Source organism: Salvelinus sp. IW2-2015, linkage group LG18 (assembly GCF_002910315.2).
Source record: "Salvelinus sp. IW2-2015 linkage group LG18, ASM291031v2, whole genome shotgun sequence".
In the NCBI taxonomy this organism is placed as follows: domain Eukaryota; kingdom Metazoa; phylum Chordata; class Actinopteri; order Salmoniformes; family Salmonidae; genus Salvelinus; species Salvelinus sp. IW2-2015.
The window spans coordinates 62,739,796-62,761,126 of record NC_036858.1 but is presented as its reverse complement, the minus strand read 5'-3'; the positions used below and the strand labels follow the sequence as shown (position 1 = coordinate 62,761,126).

General features: G+C 44.0%; 1 protein-coding gene across 3 annotated transcripts; it reads right to left on the bottom strand.

The window, feature by feature from the left end:
- Positions 1-3,860: 3,860 nt before the first annotated feature.
- Positions 3,861-16,850, bottom strand: zc3h7bb (zinc finger CCCH-type containing 7Bb). 3 transcript variants are annotated; one of them, XM_024007315.1, is made up of 23 exons: positions 16,592-16,850; positions 15,712-15,772; positions 15,570-15,606; positions 15,198-15,395; positions 14,583-14,741; positions 14,316-14,396; positions 14,143-14,202; positions 13,886-13,928; positions 13,503-13,738; positions 12,235-12,535; positions 11,880-11,938; positions 11,536-11,635; positions 11,173-11,334; positions 10,801-11,006; positions 10,610-10,710; positions 10,240-10,421; positions 10,074-10,150; positions 9,759-9,982; positions 9,398-9,503; positions 8,702-8,810; positions 8,455-8,588; positions 6,654-8,361; positions 3,861-6,507 (listed from the first exon to the last, which is right to left on the bottom strand). In XM_024007315.1, the coding sequence occupies exons 2-22, from the start codon at positions 15,768-15,770 to the stop codon at positions 8,326-8,328; spliced, it is 2,670 nt and encodes an 889-aa protein (XP_023863083.1). In that variant the 5' UTR covers positions 15,771-15,772; positions 16,592-16,850; the 3' UTR covers positions 3,861-6,507; positions 6,654-8,325. The 3 variants fall into 3 exon arrangements, with proteins under 3 accessions (XP_023863083.1, XP_023863087.1, XP_023863085.1); XM_024007319.2 differs by having other exon boundaries at positions 16,769-16,846; XM_024007317.2 differs by lacking the exon at positions 3,861-6,507 and adding an exon at positions 6,579-6,600.
- Positions 16,851-21,331: the final 4,481 nt, after the last annotated feature.

The following is a 21,331-nucleotide window of genomic DNA, read 5'->3' as shown; positions in this document are numbered from 1 at the left end:
TCTACAAAAACCCTCTGAAGTTGCYGCCTGCTGCAGTTTGTATCCTGAACAAAAATGATCTCTGCATGTGTGGTTCCCACCGTGAAGCATGGAGGAGGAGGTGTAATGGTGTGGAGGTGCTTTGCTGGTGAAACTGTCAGTGATTTATTTAGAATTCAGGGCACATTTAACCAGCATGCCTACCACAGCATTCTGCAGCGATACGCCATCCCATCTGGTTTGCGCTTCGTGGGACTGTCATTTGTTTTTCAACAGGACAATGACCCAACACACCTTCAGGCTGTGTAAGGGCTATTTGACCAAGGAGAGTGATGGAGTCCTGCATTAGATGACCTGTCCTCCAATCACCCGACCGCAACCCAATTGAGATGATTTGGGATGAGTTGGACCGCAAAGTGAAGGAAAAGCAGCCAACAAGTGCTCAGCATATGCGGGAACTCCAAGACTGTTAGAAAAGCATTCCAGGTGAAGCTGGTTGAGAGAATGGCAATAATGTGCAAAGCTGTCATCAAGGAAAAGGGTGGCTACTTTGAAGAATCTCAAATATAAAATATATTTTGATTTGCTTAACAGTTTTTTGGTTACTACATGATTCCATGTGTTATTTCATAGTTGTGATGTCTTTACTATTATTCTACAATGTAGAAAATAGTCAAAATCCCCCCAAAAACTTGAATGACTAGGTGTGTCCAAACTTTTGACTGGTACTGTGTAAGAAACCTGTATTTCTTGGCTATAAATGAACGTCTATTATTTTATTTTATATATATTTTTTAATTYTACCCCCTTTTCTCCCCAATTTCGTGGTATCCAATTGTTTGTAATTACTATCTTGTCTCATCACTACAACTCCCGTACGGGCTCGGGAGAGACGAAGGTCGAAAGCCATGCGTCCTCCGAAACACAACCCAACCAAGCCGCACTGCTTCTTAACACAGCGCGCCTCCAACCCGGAAGCCAGCCGCACCAATGCGTCGGAGGAAACACTGTGCACCTGGCTACCTTGGTTAGCGCGCACTGCGCCCGGCCCGCCACAGGAGTCGCTGGTGCGCGATGAGACAAGGATATCCCTACCGGCCAAACTCTCCCTAACCCGGACGACGCTAGGCCAATTGTGCGTCGCCCCACGGACCTCCCGGTCGCGGCCGGCTGCRACAGAGCCTGGGCGTGAACCCAGAGTCTCTGGTGGCACAGCTAGCGCTGCGATGCAGTGCCCTAGACCACTGCGCCACCCAGGAGGCCCGAACGTCTATTATTTTGAGTATGCAAATAAAGGGATTTCTTCAAATCAAGAAATGGAATGTGGGATTGATGGTCTTCTCTCTGGTCCACACCCAGACAGTTCATTTTATATGATCAACATTTTATTTATATTGTTACATATACCAGATAGGTGCAGTGAAATGTGTTAAATCAGCCGGGATAGACAATCTGGACCCTCTCTTTCTAAAATTATCAACTGATATTGTTGCAACCCCTATTACTAGCCTGTTCAACCTCTCGTATCGACTGAGATTCCCATAGATTGGAAAGCTGCCGCGGTCATCCCCCTCTTCAAAGGGGGAGAAACTCTAGACCCAAACTGCTACAGACCAATATCTATTCTACCCTGCCTTTAAGGTCTTTGAAAGCCAAGTTAACAAACAGATTACCAACCATTTCGAATCTCACCGTACCTTCTCCGCTATGCAATCTGGTTTCAGAATTGGTCATGGGTGCACCTCAGCCACGCTCAAGGTCTTAAACGATATCATAACCGCCATCGATAAGATACATTACTGTGCAGCCGTATTCATCGACCTGGCTAAGGCTTTCGGCTCTGTCAATCACCACATTCTTATCGACAGACTCAACAGCCTTGGTTTCTCAAATGATTGCCTCGCTTGGTTCACCAAATACTTCTCCGATAGAGTTCAGTATGTCAAATCGGAGGGCCTGTTGTACGGACCTCTGGCAGTCTCTATGGGGGTGCCACAGGGTTCAATTCTCGTGCCGACTCTCTTTTCTGTATACATCAATGATGTCGATGTCGCTCTCGCTGCTGGTGATTCTTTGATCCACCTCTACGCAGACGACACCATTCTGTATACCTCTGSCCCTTCGTTGGACACTGTGTTAACTAACCTCCAGATGAGCTTCAATGCCATACAACTCTCCTTCCGTGGCCTCCAACTGCTCTTAAATGCAAGTAAAACGAAATGCATGCTCTTCAACCGATCGCTGCCCGCACCTGCCCGCCCATCCAGCATCACTACTCTGGACGGTTCTGACTTAGAATATATGGACAACTACAAATACCTAGGTGTCTGGTTAGACTGTAAACTCTCCTTCCAGACTCACATTAAGCATCTCCAATCCAAAATTAAATCTAGAATCGGCTTCCTATTTCGCAACAAAGCATCCTTCACTCATGCTGCCAAACATACCCTCGTAAAACTGACCATCCTACCGATCCTCGACTTTAGCGGTCATTTACAAAATAGCCTCCAACACTCTACTCAACAAATTGGATGCAGTCTATCACAGTGCCATCTGTTTTGTCACCAAAGCCCCATATACYACCCACCACTGCGACCTGTATGCTCTCGTTGGCTGGCTCTCGCTTCATACTCGTCGCCAAACCCACTRGCTACAGGTCATCTACAAGTCTCTGCTAGGTAAAGCCCCGCCTTATCTCAGCTCACTGGTCACCATAGCAGCACCCACCCGTAGCACGCGCTCCAGCAGGTATATCTCACTGGTCACCCCCAAAGCCAATTCTTCCTTTGGCCCCCTCTCCTTCCAGTTCTCTGCTGCCAATGACTGGAACGAACTGCAAAAATCTCTGAAGCTGGAGACTCTTACCTCCCTCACTAGCTTTAAGCACCAGCTGTCTGAGCAGCTCACAGATCACTGCACATAGCTCAACTGTAAATAGCCCACCAATCTACCTCATCCCCATATGTATTTATTTATCTTACTCCTTTGCACCCCAGTATCTCAACCTGCACATTCATCCTCTGCACATCCTACCATTCCAGTGTTTTAATTGCTATTTTGTAATTACTTTGCCACCATGGCCTATTTATTGCCTTACCTCTCTTTTCCTACCTCATTTGCACATACTGTATATAGATTTTCCTACTGTATTATTGAATGTTTGTTTATTCCATGTGTAACTTTGTGTTGTTGTATGTGTCAAACTGCTTTGCTTTATCTTGGCCAGGTCGCAGTTGCAAATGAGAACTTGTTCTCAACTAGCCTACCTGGTTAAATAAAGGTGAAATAAATAAATAAAACAGAAATTTACAGGGTCAGCCTGCCATAGTAGTACGGCGCCCCTGGATTTTTKGGGGGATTAAATGCCTTGCTCAAGGGCACAGACAAATGTATTCGAACCGGTGACCTTTCAGTTACTGGCCCAACACTAACCACTAGGTTACCTGCYGCCCTCATCCTGTTTCATACACACGTGAAGCGTCCTGGCAACATGCCCTATCTTGGGCACGTGCAAAACACTGATCACTTCAGTCAACCTCAGCCAGGTTATAGTAGGACTGTCCTATAACGATGGAAGACCTTGCAAGTTCATTCTTCTAGGCTGGGATCTGAGTCTGGATCAGAATCCTAGGATCATTGTGGATTCAGTACATCAGGGTTTTTTGGTTTTCAGCATAGAGACATTGCTCACCAGTAACTTGAATCTCAGAATTACTGGCAGCCTATTGAGTCCAATAAATCTCCCTCAAACTTTGCGAGTATAGAAACAAATACAACAGATAAGTTAAGACAGATTTCAGATAAACATTTATCAATAATCCATTCATACTTTCGCTATACTGAATATATGGAGAGAATAAGAAAAACAAAGTCACACCATCTCTAAAACACTCTGTTTATTGTTAAACACCTTCAAGAGATTTGGTCCATTTGTCATCGTAATTCACTTCCAACCAGGGAGGGAAAAAATGAGAAAGACAAAACAGAGTTAACACAAATAGAGGCCTTGTTTTTCACTTAAAACTCTGGTTCCTATTCCAAATAGTTGAAAATAATCCAATAATAACTCTGAAAGCTAATGTAAATTAATATCAGCTCATTGTGGCTATGGGTGGGTGTGGCTGGGTGAGTGTCAATTCACCTAAGTGTATTTCTCTTTTTGTTAATACAGGGAATGCCTGTGTGTGGCAATAATGAACATGGAGTGAACCAAGGTTTACAAGAATGTCTTCAACCTTCTACTTGGAAAGACAACAGGAGAAATAAACATCTGACTATACGCTTTTTGGGGTCAAAGCCTCTTCTTAAACCAAGACGAATCAGTCAATCTCATGATCGAATGCAGTTCTCTCTGGTGGGTTTGGATAGTCTGGTCTGACCACYTTTCAGTTCCTCCAGTCCCCTCTAAGCACAAGGCCTGAGATTATTATTGACCCTTCTGATATAACTGTTTGTTTACAACCATGAGTCAGTTAAAACAACAACGGCTGTTGATTGAACACTTCTAAAATGCCGGCCTGTCTCTGACCCCTTTGTTTGGAACAGCACACTGTGATGATGACAAAGGAGGCCCCTCAAACCTAGCAACAGAGCAGATACAAGGACTTATGTAGTACGGTGTGCACTGTGCACGTAACCAATGAAATCAGACTATGACCTTTTCAAAYAACCAGGGAAAACCAGAACCGCTTATCTAAATTAATTATACAGGTGTCTAAGTATAATTAKAGTTATATGTATCATAGAAAGTAGGATTATATGATAGGGGTATGTATACTTTTATATAGGTATATATTGAATAAGGTGCTATACTGATGTATACAGACGTCAATGTATGCTTGGAGTTGTTCCAGCAGGGTTAATGACTAAATAAATGATACTAAAGTATTATTGATTATATAATCTCACTCGATAGCAGTCAGGAAAACAATCATTAGCGATTTACATGGCTATCGGAAATTCAAAGTGTCACTAGCACATTCCATTGGACTGACTGACCAAACTTATCTTCCATACAAGCTCAACTCCCCTACAATCCACTAACCTCAAGCAACCAAGACTATATCAAATCAGATGTTCAGCAACAACCTGGTCCAGTAACCTGTCTGCTGTCATCTAGGGTGCCCTGTGAACTATGGACACTTATGCTATGTTAGCTTGTGTTCCTGTTAYGTAACCAGCTAACGGAGAGTGAGGTCACAGTCAGCAAGTATGTTAAAACTGAACCGAGTTGTTCTTCGTACCAGTTTGAGCAAGGTAAACTATGAACTCTTCCCTGTCTGGCCTGCCTGCTGGACAGTCCTGTTTAACATACACATACGTCTGTTTACAGTAAAGTATTATATTCATACATGGATACATTTATAAAGAGAGTTATACATAGCAATTAACATATATACGTATATCAATAGCATATAGGAGAATAGAAATAGTCATAATGGCAATCATTATCGTCATCATAATTCATCATCATCATAATAGTAGTAGTAGCAGTAGTAATACGTTCCCTCAGTTAAGCAAATACCTGGGTCATTCCAGAAGAAGCCTCTCCCACCTTGTTACTCCTCTAAAACTGATTGGACAGTTTATTGACCTACTCTACTATCAAGGTGAATCTGTTAAATCACTGATGTTTATAGAAGGGAGTACCTTGGCATCCTATTGTTTACTGACCAAGAGAAAAAACTGATCAGATCAAAAACTGTTTCCAATTGAGTAACACTTTCCCTACCAGACCCATTACTTCCACATGATCAAATCTCTCATCAGATGGCAAGTACACACCATACGCTGTCTGGGTTCTGAGATGATCATGTCCCTCATGTTGACATTTAACCCAACCAATCCCCTTTCTTTTGGCTTAGCTGAAACCATTCAATTCAAATCCTGTTATGAGAATCGGTCAACCTTGCTCCTACAGACATCTCTGGAATGACCCTCACAGAAGCAATAAAATCACTAGTCATCTAGTTCAGCGATACATGTCATATAGCATAGCTCAATAACAAGAGGTTCTATGTAATCAATACAAGTTTKAGGTTATATTTAATTAAGCTTAACTGCTAAGTTATCAATTATCTTTAGTAGTATACCAATATCTGTAAAGATGTATATATAATGTATATGAATAGAGACATACCTCCATTACATCATGTCTGGTGCGGGTATAAGGGAACGAGATGCTGGCCATATGGGAAAAACCTGTCCCTGCCTAGATATATTTTGTGAATTAATGTTAGTGTGTGTGTGTATATACACACACACACACACATCAGTCTCACTAGCCAACATTATGGGTAGTCAGCCTACATTATGGATAGTCAGTCTTCTTTAGCCTACATTATGGGTAGTCATTTTACTTTTAATTAACTTTTTATGTATTCATCATTGCTTCCATAACGCCCTCCCTCTCTCACAATACCCAAGCCTGTCAGCCACCCACCCCAGGATCCAACTACCTGTCCAGTGCCCACCCACCCCAGGATCCAGCTACCTGTCCAGTTCCCACCCACCCCAGGATCCAGCTACCTGTCCAGTGCCCACCCACCCCAGGATCAGTCAACCTGTTCAGTGCCCACCCAAGGATCAGATTGTCAGCCACCCACCCCAGGATCCAACTACCTGTCAGATACACCCAGGATCCAACTACCTGTCCAGTGCCCACCCCAGACTACCTGTTCAGTGCCCACCCACCCCAGGATCCAGCTACCTGTCCAGTGCCCACCCAGCCCAGGATCCAGCTACCTGTCCAGTTTCCATCCCCTAACCCGCCCACCTGACCACCCCTGTGACCAAGCCACCATACTCCAGGATCCATTCAAGCTCCATCCTGCTGTACTATCCTACGATCCCTCCCCTTTCTTGTGGAATCCCTTATTGGAATCCCTAATGTTCTGTCATATGCATCTTAACCCCATGTATTGTTCCTGTACTCAGTCTTTGTGATTTGGAGCTTATCTTTTCTCCCTGGCTAAATCAGCATAGGTTTACATTGGAGGGCTAACAGGGCAAAGGTAACCTCACTTGATCCTAGTTGAACTGGTGGTAGACATGCCAGATGAAGCCACGTCACACCCGGATAACATCTGGAGTCTTGTTATAGAGTGGCTATAACTAGGAGGACGCAGACTTGTTCATGTAGTCCATGAAAACTCCAGGTTTTAAGCATACGGTACAGTATGTTGTTTGAGTGGGTCCGAGTGAAGAGTCTGCAGTCACTCCATATAGCCCTCCAATGCAATATTATGAAACTGTTCCATTCTGAGCCTACTCAGTGTATACAGCGTGTATGTGAATGTGTATACGTGTCGTTGCTGGCCACAGGTACGGCTGCCTAGCTTGCTTACAGTATATAACCAAGACTACTGTGCCATTTCTATTAATAAAAAGGGGGGATAGGGGGTCATTTTAAATGTTATATAAGATTTGTCTTGGGTATTCCGAATACATTCCACAACCATAATTATTTTTATGACTTCCTCAAAACGACTGGCTTTACATTCATAGTACTCTACCAATATGGCAGACGAATAGAGTGAAGCACCAACTCCCATGGACAATCAAAATGGCGTACTAACCATTTCTGTCCGATTTCTCTCTCCCTCTTTCTACGTTCCCACAAGGGAAGGAGGGTAGGATTTGGTTGTAGACGTTTGCCCCTAGCCACATAGATAAGGGGCTTATTTTTAAGGTTGAGGCTGCACGGCCGAATCCAACCACCCCGTTCTGCCCATGTACTGCCCCCCTGGGCGCCTCATTCCCAGAGCTAAACAACCAAATCACGTTCTGCACATTTGCTACGTCTCTGCCTCATATTTATGAACAGCTGAAATAAAATAAAAACTATGGCGATTTGAACAAACCTCAAAAAAATAAAAATATTAAATATATATTATGCAGGCTAATTTGTTCAGTTGTTTAGTCACCAGGAAGAAGTATCGGCCACACAGCCACTCCGTATTCGTTAGAAGGGGCGACTTTGGGGCCTTTTCTCTTTGCTGACAATTCAAAATGTGCCTTCAATGGTAATATAATGGACACATATAAAGTACATTGACATCTGCAGCGTGTTAGAGATACACTGAGGTTCAGATTGAAATTAACTGCCAAACCATTCAGATTATGGGCGTGAATGTTCTTATATACGACTTTCTGTGTGTGTGCGTCACACGAGTTGGTGCCTGTTGCAACAGCAATTTGTTGTACTGTAAGGTGTGTTGTGTGTATGTGTGTTTGCATTCAGACTGATGTCACAGGCGGTAGGTACTGTAGCTGGTCTCTGGTGTAGTGGGAGCGGGGTCTCCTTTCCACGTCTCCAGGGCCAGCTCCTCCTCAGCACAACAACACTCACATATCTCCTCCTTCCGACAACCGCTGCCCAGACTGACACAGAGACAAATCAAATGGTCTTTCCATATCAAACAACACAAAAAGACACTTGTCTTTAATGAAACTCATGACTTGAAAGCCTCTCACCAATGACTCTGTGTAATCGGTCGTCATCGAAACCTGTTTCTCCTCCGGAGGCGGGGTCATGGGGCTTCTGTCAGTGCGTCTGTTCTGATTGGTCATCGTGAGCCACATGTCATACATCTGCTGCATGTCCCTCACTGTGGACAGGACGGGGGTTAGCATTTCCAACAGATACACTGTAAATACATTATTTGTTTGGCACACAAAAAGAGAGGAACATAATGAGAGGAAAAGCAACAGAAAATCTTACAGCTGTTGTCCTTCATGTACGTCCAGACGTCCCTCTCCTCCAGACTGTGGGCGAAGGAACAATTTCCGATGTAGTGGCACTTCTTCTGCTTCATCACATGGACACACATCTAGGGAGACACTGCTTTATTACTACCATACTACTGCTACTGCCGCACTACTACTGCCGCCAACGCACCACTACTGCCGCACTACTACTGCCGCCAACGCACCACTACTGCCGCACTACTACTGCCGCCAACGCACCACTACTGCCGCACTACTACTGCCGCCAACGCACCACTACTGCCGCACTACTACTGCCGCCAACGCACCGCTACTGCCGCCGCACCGCTGCCGCCGCCGCAGAGGGGCTAAAAGGCACTGAATATCATGACGTGAATTTGAATGTGTTTAGGCTATTACTAGCATCATAACTAAATTACAGAATTACAGTGCATTCGGAAAGTATTCAGACCTCTTGACTTTTCCACATKTTATTTTTTTATTTTAAATACACACAATGCTTTACAACTACAGCAAATGTATTAAAAATAAAAAACAGAAATAGCTTATTTACATAAGTATTCAGAAAAAGAATACTGGAGATTAAAAACAGACCCAGAGAGAAGGGAGGGATGGAGAAAAAGAGGGGTGACTCAGGTAATACTTATGTGGCTGTGTATGAGGGGGGAGTGAAGGAGGGGGAGAGACTTACATCATACTGCTGTGGGTATGTACGGGAGAAGGGAAGCGGCCGCACAACGACCCACTTCTTCTTCTCAAAGGATTTCACAAGCAATACCCGACGCTCCTTAGTCCAGCTGGAGAGAGGGGGAAAGAGAGAGAGGAGAGATGGGCAAAAGAAAATTAGAGTTATTTTTCCCCTATCAAATTAGTGAAATTGACTATTCAGAGCGAGGTATTTTGTATTTCTATAAAGTTAATCCTTTAATGGGCCTATTTCATTAACATTCCTTTAATCCAATAAATATCAGTTCAGGCCCCTGCAGCCTTATATTGACAAGAGAAGTGCAGATGTCAGTTTGATATGGCCCCAGGCCGCCCTAGTCTCTCACCTGTGCCTTGCTTTAGCAGTGCAGTACTTGAGGGCCTTGTCTGGTTCGTTGACCTGTCCGTCCCTCCAACACTGGCCACAGACAAACTTCATCTTCAGGTTCAGCCCTCTGCCTCTCCCTCCTCCTCCGGAGCCAACCCCTCCACCCCCGAGATTATCTCCCCCTCCTATTCCCCCCACCCCACCACCACCACCACCACAGCTCTGGTGTGGGACATGCATAGGCTGAAAGAGAGAGGGACATTTTGTAAATCAGGCCCTTAAAATAACTAAAATWATGTATTGTATTAGGGCATGGTGCCCATCTCACGCTCACCTTCTGTCTCTGAGCATTTTGCTCTAGCCTGTACCAGTGCCTCTTGGACTCCTGTACCATCTCCTCGTGGGTGATACCTGAGAGACAAAGTAACAGATGATAGAATGAACTTTGGTTATTTTGCTGCAATCTTTTGTGTGTATATAAACATGTGTACTTTGTGTACCTGTGTCCTGCTGCAGTACCCAGCACTTGAGTTCTATGACGGAGTGGGCAAAGGAGCAGCTGTCCTCGCGCTGGCAGCCGTAACGCACCTCGTGGCGACACACGTCAAACTGGCAGAGGGGGTGCAGCGGGCGCACCTTACTGTAGCGCACGTTGGCCGAACGCACCACATGCACTAGGCACCTGAGGAGACGTGGAAGAGAGAGAAATGAGATGGAGAAAGAGAGAGGAGAGGGCGAGAAGAGCATAGAAGGGGCCAGGGTGGAAGTAGCTGACTGTAATATTGTCTGAGGGAAATTGGATTATGCTAAGACAAACTGCTTGTCTGGATCTGATACACACTCAAGGACAGAAAGTTCTAGAAGACACACTTGTTATCGTCGAAGGGATGTCGGGCGGTGAGGTTTGAGCAGACAGCCAAGTTCTCTTTGCTGCGTTTGCTGATAATGCGAGGCTTACTGTCAAAACATTCCTGCAGAGGAGGAAAGAGTGTGTGAATGTTCTGTACATACTGAATCCTTCAAAGTTCTCCTTGTGGAAGTCTGTGTGTATCACACCCTACCTCACAGAGGAACATGAACATGCCCATGTGTAGCTGCAGCAGGCGTGTGACGCTGAGTGCCCGTCTCTCGGTGCTTCCCAGCGGGTCAAACAGCAGCTCCCTGCTCAGAGCCCCCTTCCTCTCCTGGGTCCACACGTCTATTTCCTCCTGGCAGTAGGCAAACGTGCAGTTCTCCCCGTACTGGCACTCCTGGCGCTCCTGGACTTCTTCAGGGAGACGAAGGAGGAAAGTAGAGAGTAGATGATCTTTACTATCACTGATGGGCAGCAGGCATTAAAAAAAACTACTGCCAGAATTCTGCTGTGAGAGATGACGTTCAACCATCAGTGCTTATTTGAGTGAGTGAACACACGTACGTACACACACACGTACCTTTGCAGAGCACAAAGGCCCCCAGGAAGTTGTTTCTAGCGGGGCGAGGCCTGACTCTCTTCCATGTGGGGTCGTCTGTGTTTTTGAAGCGACACAGTAGCACGTCCCTCTTACAGCGGTGAGCCGCCTCTGGCTGGTACTGGTAGTCAATCACCCGTGGACCTGCAGAGAGAAGATTAGGGGGATTTATCATTCAACTGCAGCACTCAATTCAATATACTTGATTTATCCCACAAGGGTCAATTATGTAAGCATTGATGTAACAGACAATATTGACTTAATACTGCTCAGTATAAAAGAAAGAAATCATTAACGTAACATATTCTGGAGTGGGAACAGAAAGGTGAAGGTAGCAGTGTGTACCTATGCGGCTGTAACAGGCATGGCAGGCCTGTCTGAACTCGTGGGTGGCAGCCAGTGGGTTCCGGGAGAGCAGGGAGAGGTTGGTGCCTGCTGGGACGTTCTGAGGACGGAAGACAAGCCAATCCATCAACAGATTTAAAAGTGTCTTTATTATCAAAAAACACAACTTACTCCTAGTTCCAATAACTTGCATGTAACTCAACAGCAAGAAATAACGGAATAAATGTAATCTGGGGTCTGCAGAACACAAGCAGAGTAAGAAGAGACATCCATGTCATGATAAAAGAGGAGAAAGAAGTTGAGAGTATCCATTGTGGTGTTCGGGCATTGTGCTGCTGTCGTACCGTGTGAGTGGAGCTGTGGTTGCAGATCCCAGGGATGAAGCTGTGAGAGATTCTTCCCCCTGGAGAACAGCAACACAAGGACACAGATATCAGACACCATATGGCCTTACAGCAGTGCTGCYGACACGGACTAGATTCAACAACAACTAACGCATGCCCCGAGGACTGTTCGGGTCGCTGGGCAGTCCCAGTGAAGGTTTAAGAAACAGCTGACGCACATTTAAACTGTATGGTTGTAAAAGACTGGATAATGGCCAAAAAGCCTGCTACAATGGCTTTACTGTTTTGATGGAATTGACATCCACAAACACACACCCTGACCCATACACCTTGTTCATATGTCTCATCCACTCACCAGGCAAAGTGTACTCAGAGAGTGAGTCCAGGCCTCCAATTCCAACCCCTCCTTTGCCCTCCATGTCCCCTGTCCCCGGGGAGAAGGCCCCCAGGGCGTCCAGCGCCTGTGTGGAGGTCTGCTCCCTCTGGCCCAGTGAGGGGTAAGGCTCCAAGGAGGGCATCTGGCTGACAGAGGAGCTGAAGAAGGCAGGGGGTAGCTGGGGCGAGGGGGCGGGGAGGCTGGAGGAGTATGGAGGGTGCAGGCCCACAGCTGTGTTGGGGAGGTTGGTGGGGATAGCACCCTGGACTGGGCTCTGTGACTGAGGGAGAGAGACAGAGACATTACATTATCCATCTTATTCTAAATCTCCTTCTAGACCAGAAATATATAACTCTGTGCTCCGTGTAAAGTACTTGTGTACAGTGGTGAAAGTTAACAAAGAAGTCTGCTTTTTTACAACCAAATCTCTATTTTGGATGTAAATGGGATGTTATAGATGAGTCTAGGCACTTTTTTTGCAATTTCACTTGTTTTTGAAAAACTTACCCCAAACCAGTGATTCACTTCCTCATCCTCGTAGTGCAGTATGGGGGATCTGAAAAAACATGAACAAAAGCTCAAAAAACACCCAATTATGTTGTTTAAGAAACAGGAAAGCTCTCAGTATAGTGATGCAGGTCTTTAGATGTCGTACACATGAAATTGTATCATTCCGAACATTATATTTCATTTTGTAGCAACTCGAGCAACACCTCTCCATCCACTCTAGCAGAAGGCTACACAGAGAATGGAACAGCTGCATAGGAGAAACAGCTTGAGTCGCACAAAATTGAATATAAAGTTGCRAATAACGTACAGAATGGCACAATTTCATGTGTACAACATCTAAAGACCTGCATCACTATACGGAGAGCTTTCCTGTTTTACAAACCACATATTTGGGTGTTTTTGGAGCTTTTGTTCATGATTTTGCAGAGCCCACGTACTGCACAACGAGGAAGTGAATCGCTGGTTTGGGGTAAGTTTCTCAAAAAAGTGAAATAAAATTTTCAAAAAGATCTGGACCCTTCTATAACATGCCATTTACATCAAAAATAGAGATTAGGTTGTAAAAAAGCAGACTTCTCCTTTAAACCACAAAAATGTGCACCCTTGGTCAGCCAAGTCAGAGATACTTTCTTAAATATTCATATAGTGTTGTCTGTACATCCTCTCTCGTCAACAGAGGGAGGGCACAGCACAGCCAGCATCCTGCCTTGGAGTGATTCTARTAGCGACCCTCTCACCTCGCTGACTTTCTTGGAGATGCAGTCCCCCAGCAGGCTGTCCAGATCGTCAGCGATCACGCTGCACTCCTCCATGTGCTCCGACACAGGAACGGAGTAGGGCATGGGCGGTAGGACCGTACTGGGGCTCTCTGATAGGTCAGCACAGGGCGTGGCCACTGGGCTAGAGGGCTCGTCGCTGACAGGGATGGGCGTGGCCAGAGGGGCAGGGATACACTGGGCACTGGACAGATCAGCTGAAACGGAGGAGAGGGATGAAGAAAAACTAGAAATTAAGAGATAGGACCATAGAGAGAAGGGCATTTTAGAGAACGATAATGACAATGATAAATAAATCATTCAAGTTAAACATGATGTTACGTTTTCATGTTGAGCTGCCATACCTGATGCAATGTCAGTCAAAGATTCTAGCCCGTTGGCGGACGTCTAAATAAAAAGAGACAAGGCTTTGTAAACATTTTTTTAACCTTTATTTAACTGGGCAAGTCAGTTAAGAACAAATTCTTATTTACAATGACGGCCTACACCGGCCAAACCCTAATGACGCTGGGACAATTAAAACAACCATTCATCCCATTTGCCCTTAATAAGAAAATGGCAATGAGAAGGGAAAAAAAATCCAAGACGACCAGACACTCACCTCTCCTGTGGGTGAAGAATTCTCTCTATTGCTCTCCCTCCCTGACGTTGAAGACTCCACCTGTGAAGACAACAGTAACATTTATATTGACCGTGGCAGATATCGTTCTAGGCATTTTGATCTTTGAGGGGCGCATTCCTACTGTTGACAGAGTCAGATGTGACTGAACTCACCTGAGAGCTGATGTAGGCCTTACGGACCTTCAGGCCCAGTTTATTAGCCAGGTCCTGGGCCAGTTCACCCACCTGCCTGTCCTGTACGACACAGAGAGTACATTCCATAAACAATAAGACTAACTGACATGACACATTAAAGAAATGTGAGTAACTAAAATGATGTAGTAAAATAAATTGGTGATSCCATATGAATCATACAAGGATTCATCATTTTAATTGAACTACAATTCAAGTGCCCTTGGGTGCCATGTGGCCTTGACTTACGTGTGGGGCAGTGAGCAGGCATCCGGTGCCACACTCATAGGCCTCCCTGAGTCGGCCCAGCTCTCTCAGACATAGAGCTTTCCTGTAGAGCGCCCTGCGACTGCCCTCACACACGCACAGCGCGCTATCGCAGTCCTGTACGCCCCGCTCAAACTCCCCCTGGGTGACAGAGAAAGAGAGCCAAACAGAAAGAGGGGAGGTGGAAAGGGAGAGAGAAGATGGGGACTGGGTGTAAGAACTGACTTAAATGTGGGATCCATTATGTATAGACAAAGTGCTTGACCTGATATAATTGAGCAACAAGGCCAATATACCACGGCTAAGGGCTGTTCTTATCCGCAACGCGGAGTGCCTGGACACAGCCCTTAGTCGTGGTATCTTGGCCATATACCACAAACCCCCGAGGTGCCTTATTGCTATTATAAACTGGTTACCAATGTAATTAGAGCAGTAAAAATAAATGTTTTGTCATACCTGTGGTATATGGTCTGATATACCACAGCTTTCAGCCAATCATCATTCAGGGCTTGAACCACCCAGTTTATAATTACTGCTTTAACAACTTTTGAGAATATGTTAATCATTTCAATATTATTAAGTGTGTGTATGTCTTACAAACTGAAAGTGTGCCGCTGCCCTGTTGACATAGAGGCTCTCCAGAAGCTCAGGGGGAATGACCAGTGCCTCTGCCTGAGCATAGCGGGCCACGTTGACTCCCTCACTGTAATGCTGCGCTGCCTGCCTCCATTCCCCATCACGAAACACTGTGTTTCCCTCGTCCAGCAAGTTACACACCAACTGGGTCAAAAAAGCCTGAAGAATAGGRGGCGGCAGGGGGGGAGAGAGATCATGAGGATGATAAAAGATCATTCAGAACTGAGATAAAGTGCAGATTTGTGGAAGGATACAATTGATGACAGGCAGGTAGGTGGCTTGACCAATTTGGGTCAGGCAAGAGAATAAACATTGTAAGCAACACATAGGTACCGCATAATTCTCAGGCTCTGGGAAAGGCAAGGAGGACCTGTAGAGAAAATGTGAGATACATTAATCAGTGCCACCTCACGTACGTTCTTCGTGTGTATGTGTACCGACTATATAGAAAAATTAAAATATTAAGATGTCTTACTGAATAAAGCCCATAGCTTTCTGGATTTCCTCTCTTCGTTTCTGTCGTTCCATATCCATGGCTAAAGATAGATCAAGTTTATTGTTATTTTATTTTTGAATGAAATGACAATCAAAAATATGTTCATGATTGACAAAGACAAAGCACGCTATTGTCAGATCTAAAAAGCCACAGACAAGTACAGAGTGCATCAGACACGACAAAACGCAACACTTTCTTCCATTTTGAGGCCTTCTAATAATAACCTGCATGTCTATCCTCGCGCTTGCCTAAAAATAACTCGGATGAGAGTAACGCGTTAGCTGCAAATACAGCAGAATAAACACGGTGTACCGAACCAAAATAACTAGTTAGCTAGCTGATGAACTACGTATAATGCATGTTTAGGAAATGCTCAATTGCAAGTCTTGGATAGCAAGAAACAATACAAACGATTTGGGATGAAAGTTTCAGCATAACTTCAAGTGGCTAGCTATCGATTTAGGTTAGTTAACTAACTTTAGCTTGTAGCTAGCTAATCCACTGTCAACTCTTTGGTTTGTTTCAGGCTCCGACATCAACCGGCAGTGACACTACTTAAATATATCCATTAATTAACCAGTGAATATAGAAAATGCTTAACAGTAACTASCTATATCAGCTGGCAAATCAACTTATTACAGAACGTATTTTTTATATTTATTATGGAGAGCAAACTTGCTGGTGGCAGGGACAGCATCGGAACACCAGGGCTAACTAGCCAGAGTTAGCTAGCTAGGTCAATTCAACATAAGTGGCAAATGACTGACATAGATATATATACACAGCTTCGTATTTTGTAAATTCATCTTGTGTGGTAGTTGACAGTGCAATAGCATACTAGCTAACGTTAGCTACTCACCGAAAACAACACCTTGTTCTTCTCCAAAGACTGCTTTACCAGAATAAATAGGACTAAATTGTGAATATCTACTTATATAAGGACCTTCAAAATATTAATCATCCAGACACATATTTATTTGTTCACTTTCCCGGTAAAGGGTTGCAGTATCTGGACAGAACATGTGAGAGTTTTCACCTAAAATTCTGCACAGTCAAAGCTAGCTAGCTACAGTACTTCTCCAAATTGCGCTCAAGATTATGAGACGCTTGGTCCTCAAGAGCTGTGGGTTGGTTGAGTGTGGTTATATTCAATGTGACCGCTAGGAGGGGGCAGTTGCATTGACGAGCACGCAGTCAGAGTTCACAGAGATTGAAAATAAATGTTTATAATTTTCATAAAATCCATTTTGATCATTGAACAGATTTTGAAGTGACCTGTCAAAAAGTGTTGATATTGCTCAACAGACTATTGACAGACTATTGACCTGGTGATGCAGGCAGCACAGTAGCTGCCTGCATCACCAACTTGTAAGTCGCTCTCCAACTTGTAAGTCGCTCTGGATAAGAGCGTCTGCTAAATGACTTAAATGTAAAAATGTAAATGTAGCTACATCATTTTGGTACAGATAACCCCATTGAAGAGATTATGAAAGATTATGTTTACATTTTAGTCATTTAGCAGACACTCCTACATCCAGAGCAATGTATTGTTTTTACCCCTTTTTCATGGTATCCAATTGGTAGTTACAGTCTTGTCTCATCTCTGTAACTCCCGTACGGACTCGGGAGAGGCGAAGGTCGAGAGCCATGCGTCCTCCGAAACCCAACCAAGCCACACTACACGTTTAACCCAGAAGCCAGCCATACCAATGTGTCGGAGGAAACACCGTACACCTGGCGACCATGTCAGCATACATGCGCCTGGCCTGCCACAGGGGTCGCTAGAGCGTGATGGGACAAGGACATCCCTGCCAGCCAAACCCTCCCCGAACCCAGACGACGCTGGGCCAATTGTGCGCTGCCCCATGGGTCTCCCGGTCACAGCCAGCTGCAACAGAGACTGGACTCAAACCAGAATCTCTAGTGGCACAGCTGGCAACTGCGATGCAGTGCCTTAGACCACTGCGCCACTCGGGAGGCCTTCCAGAGCAACTTATGCATTCATCTTAAGATACAGTACCAGTCAAACGTTTGGACACACCTACTCTTTCATTTACTCTTAGTAAATTTAGTTCTTAACTCTTATTTTTCTTAAAACTACATTGTTGGTTAAGGGCTTGTAAGTAAGCATTTCACAGTAAGGTTTGCACCTGTTGTTTTCGGCACATGTGACAAATAAAATTTGTTTTGATTTGATTTCAACCAATGTACAATAACATTAATTAATATTTCACTCACATTTCATCTTATTTGTTCTGGATCAAAACATACAAGGCCAACGGTAGCCTTCATTCACTTGATCCACCACTAAGCTGTGCAGCAATTGCTAATTTAAATACTATGGTCATAGGTATTGTACCAGTCAAAAGTTTGGACACCTACTCATTCAAGGGTTTTTCTTGATTTTAACTATTTCCTACATTGTAGAATAATAGTGAAGACATCGGAACTATGAAATAACACATATGGAATCATGTAGTAACCAAAAAGGTGTTAAACAAATCAAAATATATTTTATATTTGAGATCTTCAAAGTAGTCACCCTTTTCCTTGATGACAGCTTTGCACATTATTGGCATTCTCTAAACCAGCTTCACCTGGAATGCTTTTCTAACAGTCTTGAAGGAGTTCCCACATATGCTGAGCACTTGTTGGCTGCTTTTCCTTCACTCTGCGGTCCAACTCATCCCAAATCATCTCAATTGGGTTGAGGTCGGGTGATTGGAGGCCAGGTCATCTAATGCAGCACTCGATCACTCTCCTTGGTCAAATAGCCCTTACACAGCCTGGAGGTGTGTTGGGTCATTGTCCTGTTGAAAAACAAATGACAGTCCCACGAAGCGCAAACCAGATGGGATGGCGTATCGCTGCAGAATGCTGTGGTAGGCATGCTGGTTAAGTATCCCTTGAATTTGAAATAAATCACAGACAGTGTCACCAGCAAAGCACTCCACACATCACACCTCCTCTTCCATGCTTCACGGTGGGAACCACACATGCGGASATCTTCCGTTCACCTACTCTGTGTCTCACAAAGACACATCGGTTGGAACCAAAAATCTCAAATTTGGACTCACCAGACCAAAGGACAGATTTCCAATGGTCTTATGTCCATTACTTGTGTTTCTTGGCCTAGGCAAGTCTCTTCTTCTTATTGGTGTCCTTTAGTGCTRGTTTCTTTGCAGCAATTTGACCATGAAGGCCTAATTCACACAGTCTCCACTGAACAGTTGATGTTGAGATGTGTCTGTTACTTGAACTCTGTGAAGCATTTATTGGGCTGCAATTTCTGAGGCTGGTAACTAATGAACTCTAACTCTAATGAACAATGCACACCTGTTAATTGAAATCCATTCCAGGTGACTACCTCATGAAGCTGGTTGAAAGAATGCCAAGAGTGTGCAAAGCGGTCATCAAGGCAAAGGGTGGCTACTTTGAAGAATCTAAAATCAAAAATATATTTTGATTTGTTTAACACTTTTTTGGTTACTACATGATTCCATATGTGGGGGACAGAGTGACGCAGCGGTCTAAAGCACTGCATCACAGTGCTAGACCCGTGTTTGATCCTGGGCTGTATCACAACCGTAAAATAACTGTAAAATAACTGTAAAATAAGAATTTGTTCTTAAGTGACTCTCAAAATGACATTTTGTTGGTTACTAAATAATTCCATGTGTTATTTCATGGTTTTGATTGCTTCACTATTATTCTACAACGTAGACAATAGTGAAAATAATGAAAAACCCTTGAATGAGTAGGTGTGTCCAAACTTTTGACTGGTACTGTACATATATATATATATATATATATTCAGTTTTAGTCAGAAGTTTACATACACCTTAGCCAAATACATTTAAACTTCGTTTTCACAATTCCTGACATTTAATCCAWGTAAAAATTCCCTATCTTAGGTCAGTTAGGATCACCACTTTATTTTAAGAATGTGAAATGTAAGAATAATAGTAGAGTGTGATTTATTTCAACTTTTATTTCTTTCATCACATTCCCAGTGGGTCAGAAGTTTACATAAACTCAATTAGTATTTGGTAGCATTGCCTTGAAATTGTTTAACTTCAGTCAAATGTTTTGGGTAGGCTTCCACAAGCTTCCCACAATAAGTTGGCCTCCTTGCAGGCACAAGCTTTTTCAGTTCTGCCCACACATTTTCTATAGGATTGAGGTCAGGGCTTTGTGATGGCCACTCCAAAACCTTGACTTTGTTGTCCTTAAGCCATTTTCCCACAACTTTGGAAGTATGCTTAGGGTCATTGTCCATTTGCCTGACCCATTTGCGACCAAGCTTTAACTTCCTGACTGATGTCTTGAGATGTCGCTTCAATATATCCACATAATTTTTCCTCCCTCATGATGCCATCTATTTGTGAAGTGCACCAGTCCCTCCTGCAGCAAAGCACCCCCACAACATGATGCTGCCACCCCCGTGCTTCACGGTGGAGATGGTGTTCTTCGGCTTGCAAGCATCCCCCTTTTTCCTTCAAACATAACGATGCTCATTATGGCCAAACAGTTCTATTTTTGTTTCATCAGACCAGAGGAAATTTCTCCAAAATGTATGATCTTTGTCCCCATGTGCAGTTGCAAACCGTAGTCTGGCTTTTTTATGCCGTTCTTGGAGCAGTGGCTTCTTCCTTAATGAGCTGCCTTTCAGGTTATGTCGATATAGGACTCGTTTCACTGTGGATATAGATACTTTTGTACCCATTTCCTCCAGCATCTTCACAAGGTCCTTTGCTGTTGTTCTGGGATTGATTTGCACTTTTCGCACCAAAGTACGTTCATCTCTAGGAGACAGAATGCGTCTCCTTCCTGAGCAGTATGACGGTCCCATGGTGTTTATGCTTGCGAACTATTGTTTGTACAGACGAACGTGGTACCTTCAGGCATTTGGAAATTGCTCCCAAGGATGAACCAGACTTGTGGAGGTCTACAAATTTTTTTCTGAGGTCTTGGCTGAGTTCTTTTGATTTTCCCATGATGTCAAGCAAAGAGGCACTGAGTTTGAAGGTAGGWCTTGAAATACATCCACAGGTACACCTCCAATTGACTCAAATGATGTCAATTAGCCTATCAGAAGATTCTAAAGCCATGACATAATTTTCTGGAATTTTCCAAGCTGTTTAAAGGCACAGTCAACCTAGTGTATGTAAACTTCTGACCCACTGGAATTGTGATACAGTGAAGTATACGTCAAATAATCTGTCTGTAAACAATTGTTGGAAAAATTATTTGTGTCATGCACAAAGTTGACATCCTAACCGACTTGCCAAAACTATAGTTTGTTAACAAGAAATTTGTGGAGTGGTTGAAAAACTAGTTTTCATGACTCCAACCTAAGTGTATGTAAACTTCCAACTTCAACTGTATATATATAGAGAGAATATATTMTATATACAGTATATATATAATTTATTTACTGCTACCACCAACCACAGGAGTATTCAGGAGCCCGCTCTCAATGAGAGCCTGCTGCCGCTCTGCTAATCGTAAGATGGGGGAGGAGAGGAGGTAGGGGGCACACGTGGGTAACTGGGGGGCCCTGCCTTGATTGGGTAACTGATTAATACTGTAAAATAAA